Here is a 7,158-nt window from a genome sequence, read left to right as displayed (position 1 = left end):
TTTATTCATCTCCTCTTTTACAAACGCTATTGTGCCTAAGATCAGACACTAACAAACCTAGGAACTCTGACCTCTTCACTTGACGACCATATACACATGACTTGGTAATGAACCTGCTTCAGTTCAAAGTACAACAGCTACAATCTTTATGGAGGACAAGTTGAAGATAAAGTGAAGATTTGGTTAAAAAATTTTGATCCAGTGAAGTACTAGTTAGGATTCAATAAATCTATTATGATCTTTTAGATATATTCAAATTTTAGATTTGAATTTATCTTTAGAATATTTGATATTATCCTTTAGTCTTTAGTTCTGAATTTTAAATTGTTTTAGGATAGGATTTTGCATTTTGGATTTTAAATTGTAATTGGAGAGATTTGATATGAATAAAAATTAGAGTTGAAAGAAATTGGAGTGATTCCTCAATAGGTATCTGTGAGTGATTGCAGCCCTTTCTTATATTAGGCAACTGTCAGGGAATCCGACCTCTTCGTTTAATTTTAAGTTATCATTCTTCATATTAAATCCTACCCATCCATCTCAAATAAAGAAAAAACTCAATCATAGTCATCCTCCCATTAGATAAAGTCGAGTCATCTTCGAACCCCAAATTTCAAAACCTTTGTTTGCTCCTTTCTCACATAAGAAAGAGAATGCATGACAAGTTAAAGATACAGTGAAATTTTGGTTGAAGAGTTCGAATTCGTATAAAACACTAGTTAGGGATAAATAAGTCAATCTGTTATAATACTTTCGATTAAGATTTCAAATTTTAAATTTGACTTTATCTTTTAGAATATTTTACTTTTATTTACTAGGTGGATTTTTCTAGTTATTAATTTTAAATTATATTTGGATTGGATTTTACTTTTAAATTTTAAGTTGTGTTTTAGATAGGAGTCCGACTCTATTTAAGGAGTTGTGGGTTTTATTACTTTATCAGAGAGAATAAAGAATGATGAAAATTTTAGAATGTGGTTTGCTGGTAAGGCATGTGAATTGCTTTAATGTGAAACTACTCCGGTGAGATGTTGTTGGTGATTTTGACCTAGCCACAATGCCCAAGCTTCCAACGCTTATCGATCTTTTTCTGATAGCCTACAATGAAGGCTCGATTTGATATATTTTAATACATACAAATTCTAATCTATTTCAAGTAGGAGTCTTTGTACACTCGGTCCCTGCATCAAATTTGCTTCTCATGTTTCTTTCAACTAGCTTCATCTTATAACCAACAGCAATGATCTATCTTCTCATGTTTCTCCCTCTAGCACATACTATCAAATGCGTAGTGAAGTTTCAGATTATTTAAAGAAAGAATCCTATAAATTTTAAGGGGGTTTTGCCTTTAAACCCAAAGTTTTACCGCCATTTATTTTTAAACCCACTACCTTCTATCTATAGCTAATTAGCTATACATCTAAAACTTACATCCAAAACAGTTTTTCATTTTATCTTTAAGCCTAGAACATTGATTACACTATATTTTCTATATATTATTTATAAAAATATAGCTAATACCTCCAAAATTCCCTTGTCTTCCTCCTCCATTAACCCATAACCCATTTTCTCCATCCTCTCACCCCCTCCTCTCATCCTATCCATTCTATCAATTTCTTTATTTAGGCTTTTCTCCACCCTCTCCTTCATCTTCTACATCACTTCATCCTTCTCCCTCTCCCAACACCCACCTCTTCCACCTTCTCATTATCAAGTTACAGATTTTGTTGCTATACTATAATTTTTTGCTATACTCACTGGTTTTATAGTGATATATACAAATTTTGTTGTTATACTTACATCCGTAGTTGATATACTTAAAAGATTTTGTTACTATACATGCATGCATTGTTGCTATACTAATAGTCTTTATTGCTATACTTGTATGTATTGGAGGAGGGAGAGAGATGATGGTGGAGGAGAGGGAGGTGCGCGAAGAGAGGGCAAGAGGAGGTGGAGGTAGGTGATGGAAAGTTGGCAGTGGTGACTTGAAGAAGGGGGAGTGAAGGAGAGAGAAGAGGATGTCCTTGAAGTGAAGAGGATGAGTTCTTTTATCAAAAAGCGGAAGAAGGAAATTTTGGGTAATTTTATTTCATTAAGAGACATAATATGCGCATGTAATTGTATTTTATGCGTTTGGATTCAAGGATAACTGCAAATAGTATTTTGGGTGTATGACTGTAGACAACAGTAAATGGGTTTAAAAATAAATCATGATAAAACTTTGGGTTTGTAAGCAAAAACTCCTAAATTTAAGGATTAACTTCTAACACGCTAACGAATCCTTAACCCTCCAAAATCGACTAGTGAATCTAGTTTATATCTCAAAACTAGAAAACAAATACCTTCAATTCTTAAACTTTATCATGCATGTTTAATGATGCATACATGTAAACAACAACCAAATTCAAAAAGATTTATTATTGCAGCCAAATGTCAATCTGTAAAACTTTCAATGAAATTTTAGAAAGAAATTCCTACCTATAAAAGTTGCAAAATACAACGAAATAACTTATAGGAGAATATCATAAATGTATATTTAGACAAAAATAATAATACCTTTTCTTATAAGAGGGGATGCTGTCATTCCAAAAATTGTAGGCTTATGCACAGTCTTGCAATAAAATTCCTAAAGTAGAATATGGAAAGGATTAAAATGCAAGTACAAAAATGTTAATTAAAGAGAGAAAGTCCACTATGCATAATACTAGTAACACCTTCATTATTTTGGCATACGGATGGTTCCCCGAAGCACGATGACACTCGTCGAATATTATTAGTCGGATCATATCCAGTGTCAAGAATGCTTTCCTCAGGGCATCTAACAATATTTGGGGGGTCATAACAATCACCTGTAGATTATATGTATCATGTAATAGACATTGTTGTTAAGGACCTACAATTGTATAAAAAAACTCCTCCAAAATCAAACAATAAACACCACAAATATGCAGTGGAGTTGTATTAGGCTCCACATATGTGATTGTTTCATATATTTGAATAGCAACAATGACAATCGATTATAGAGAATGAAACTCTAGAGGGTTTAGACGACAAAGATGATAGTAGAGTTGCATTAGGCTCCATAGCTTCTATTGTTTGTTTACTATGATACCTAGGTACTTCTAATCTGAAGCCATATTCGTACCCAATATAAACCCATACCCAAACTCCTTGGACACTCCTTGCATATATGCATACATTTATTCGGGCATGTACTCAATTATACAATATATGTTTTAACTTGTCATACATTTTTTAGACATATATCCAACACATCAACTTAGCTTATTAAAACTCGTTGGACATAGGTCAAGTTCCAAATTATGATTTTGAAAGGTCGTTTAGATGTCTAGTTTAAAAACTAGTAATTTCCCAATTTACAATCCACATGCTAAAAAAATATTATAGGAATTTTAATGCTCATCCTTGTTCCATATAAATTATTAATTCTAATATATAACTTATGTGTATATAAATGTTTATATAGCCATGTCCCTTTACCCTACCTTTTACAAATTTGCAGTGTATTGTACCCATATTGGTACTGGTACTCGTACCCATGTAACATAGTTGTTTAGGAGCAAAGTTGAGCTTTTCCTCTATCTCAAATAATTTTGAGCAGAAGCAATTCAAAGCAATCCAAGTTCTGTAGAATCTAGTTTAGAATCTTAGTATTCATTTAAAGTTTGGATTGAAATTTTCTTTGATGCTAGAATGGTGGGTGGTTATAATTACACAAGCAAAAACAATTAAACAAAACAAAAAGAATAGATAAAAATTGTGGCCTCACACCACAATGAACTCATGGCCCTAGGCCCCTATACAACCAAGAAACCTGGGAAGGCTGGGATGACATCAAAGCTTAATTCTCAAACACAGAAAAGTTTCATTTTTTTCCAATCATCATGCAATTGCATGAAAGCATATGTGACTATGAAAATATTTTTTTTCTATCTAAGAAACTAGATAGATCTTGAAAGATTCAAAAGGTACCGTTCCTAAATCTAAGATAGGTAAGAGAAAGACCTTCCTTATTGTTTAATACTACAAAAAAAATATCACATATTTAAAGATAATAAAAGTTTACTAAATATTAAAAGTATCTAACTAGAAGATCAATCTAACCCACTCCAATCTAATAAAATATGTTCATATCTAGTAGAATCCTAATCAAATCCACTTCCATAATATCTCAAACAAACCTTTTTGGACTGAACCCATGTCAGATCATAAAATTAAATTTGTCTTTAACTGAAAACATTTTGCATCAATTACCTTCTAAGTCTCCATAGCTTGATGTCATGTAGAAGCCTAAGCTACTGATGAGAATAGTGCATTTGGAATTTTTGGAAGGCGGTGGCAAACAAAAAATAGATAATTGGAAGCAGAAAGAGTATATAGAGAAAGAAGATTAGGATTAGATTTTTTAGAATCACTCCTTTGGCATCGCACGAATTAAGGCCTCTCACCTTCAAACTACAGATTCCCACTAAATCACACAATTTAAAGAAGTCATAAGCTTTTCGCTAACATCTTCATACTTCTATTAAGGAAAACCAATCTTTTATCTACTTATAAAACTTAATCACCAAGAAACTACTTTTTAATAAGAAAGAATTCAAATCATGTTAAAAAAAATACAAGGAGCTTATAAAAAAGATTTGTAACATCAAAATTCTTAGCTAATAGTCTTTCTGTAGAAGGAAACTCCAATCAAAATGAAAATTCTTCATACTAAAAGACATCGTTGTGGAAAGCGGATAGTGTCGCATAGCAGTGAGGCACCGCTAAGACTATGTGGAGCTATAGCGGCAAAATAGCACAAAGTTAAAACGCGATCCATTTTAAATATGTTATCTTGAGCTTGACGCCAATGTTGTAGCGTTGAGCCGGTGAAAGGCTGAAGACGGTGAAGGGATGATTTTGGTTGCTGAAGCTTGAGGGATACCAGAGATTGCCTCAACGAAGGGCTGATTTGATGGTGGAGGACTAAAGCTTGAGGGCTGTTGAAGCTCAAGGGGTGAAGACGAGAGGGGATAGTGAGAGAAGACTAAGAAGAGGTGGCGTTGGTATTGAGCTTCTAAGAGGATGATACAGAGCTTCGATGTGGCAAGAGACGACGGGAGGCGACGGGTTTAGGGGAGAAACGGGAATGCAAAGATGAGGCGGCGTCATTTAGGTTTTTTCTATCGATAGAGAGGAGAAAGAGAAATGGGAATAGGAATTGGGTTTTATTAAAAAAATCAAGTTGGGTTTGGTACATGTTCATTGACGACTTTTAAATAGCGGGTTAAGCGCTAAAAAGCAAACTTTTTCTGATTTTTACTGCTTTAGCGCGCTTCTCACCACTAGTGTGAGCAAAAGCGTTGAGAGCGCTTTTTGCTAGCAATTGCCCAAGCAGTGCGATGGACCACCAGTAACGGTATTAGCATCACTATAGCGACATTTTTCCATATATAAACCCTGTTAAAAGAAGTTTCATCTACTTTGTTCTTACGGTATTAGCATCGCTATAGCGGCATTTTTTCCAAATATAAACCCTGTTAAAAGAAGTTTCATCTATCTCTGTTCTTCTTATCTGTACCTTTGTGATTTTTAATGAGAAAATCATCCCATATGAGATCTTCTCTCCTAGGAGAAAGCAAGACCTTGAGTTTGAAATTCACTTTACCTAGTTAACAGCAACTTTCTTTTTGATGAAGAGGGTCCATCAGAGACTGTGCATCAAGATATATGAAATTTAGAAATTGTCAACATCGAAGCTGCTACAGTTGGTTCCTACGCAAACTAAATGAATCCTAATCCCAAATGTGGATAAGTTATTACTAGAGAACCTGTGGCTGGAAAATTTTAGGTATCATAATGATTATAAATTTTGACCCATATTATTCATTTGCCCTCTAGTTGGTTTTTTTTACGAATAAAAACAAATTAGATAGGTTTTGATAGTTAATTTTAAAATATTATCAAAAAATTGTACTTGCACCAGCTAAGTTGCTCAAACATAATCAACTGCAAGATGGACTAACAAAATCAATTGGAAAATGAATATAAAAATTGCTACATGAACATAATAGAAGAAAACATATTCGTCTAAATGCAAAAAAGAATGCCTATAGAATACATAACAAAAACTATGCGCATGATGAACAACAAAAATATAGTTTTATTCCCTTAATTTTTTCCGCATAAAACACAAAGAAGTGTTCAAGTTTTGAAAATTTTATCTAAGAATTATGATAAAGAAAGTAAGTAACAAGAAGGGGAAATTTCAGTGACTTAATCAAAGGATTTTGATAACTAATGAGGGGGGATAATGAGAATGAACAAAAGAAAAGTTGACTCATATCATGGAGCACCTATCCAAAATTGCATCACTTGCAATATCATCACCCAATGTGTGCAAGGCTGATGTATTCAACATCTTACCAATAAATATCTGATATTGTGAAGCTTACCATCTTCCACAATCCATCAATTCAATCATGATCATTAAAAAATGGTAGCAAATTTTAGAATGTGTGGTACTACCAAAAGAATTAAGATCAACACAAAATATGTACAAAACAATAAAGCGCCAATAGTAATCACGAAGCATATTTATGTTAAAATATTCGTGAACCTTGTGAGCAGAGATCTCTTTTTCCCACGATTCAGAATTCCAGTGATCCATGACCAATGCACCGCAGTACTGTGCAGTACTCAAGTTGGTTTGAGCCTTGATCACTTCATATTGCTTAACCAACACAAACCCACACATAAATTACACATTTATTTATTTTTATTATAAAAAAGAAGAAGAAAACGTTCTTTTTAAAATTTTAAAAAAAAAACCTGGTGAACAAGATGAACAGTGGGCGCAAGGAAAACGATGACCCTTTTTTTCTCCTCTCCAACACCAAGATCCTTCGCCAGCTCCTGGATCAGCATAAGTGCGATCATCGTCTTGCCTGACCCTGTGTCGAGAACAGCTATGGTGTTCTCCTTCATTGCCTCTTCGTAAATTTTTACTTGGTAACTAAAATCCCACACAAAACCAAATCAAAAAAGCAAACAAGAAAGGAATATGTGAGAAAAATCGAATTTTTCCCAGAAATCAACCTTCTTGGCTCGAAATCTTTGGTTGAGAGCTTCCGCTTCTTTGCCGCCATTATC

General features: G+C 33.7%; 1 protein-coding gene across 1 annotated transcript in view; it reads right to left on the bottom strand.

Annotated features, from left to right (window-relative positions):
- LOC109826075 (endoribonuclease Dicer homolog 3a) overlaps positions 1-7,152 on the bottom strand; it is a 56,776-nt gene extending 49,624 nt beyond the window's left edge. The window contains exons 1-5 of the mRNA XM_020393040.1: positions 7,105-7,152; positions 6,838-7,021; positions 6,626-6,739; positions 2,718-2,852; positions 2,560-2,629 (exon numbers count right to left, since the gene is read on the bottom strand). Coding sequence (XP_020248629.1) covers positions 2,560-2,629; positions 2,718-2,852; positions 6,626-6,739; positions 6,838-6,993 — 475 coding nt within the window. The 5' untranslated portion in view covers positions 6,994-7,021; positions 7,105-7,152. The remainder of the gene's footprint in view (positions 1-2,559; positions 2,630-2,717; positions 2,853-6,625; positions 6,740-6,837; positions 7,022-7,104) is intronic.

This window comes from Asparagus officinalis, chromosome 10 (genome assembly GCF_001876935.1).
Source record: "Asparagus officinalis chromosome 10, Aspof.V1, whole genome shotgun sequence".
NCBI lineage: Eukaryota > Viridiplantae > Streptophyta > Magnoliopsida > Asparagales > Asparagaceae > Asparagus > Asparagus officinalis.
This window is presented reverse-complemented; position numbering and strand designations above follow the sequence as displayed.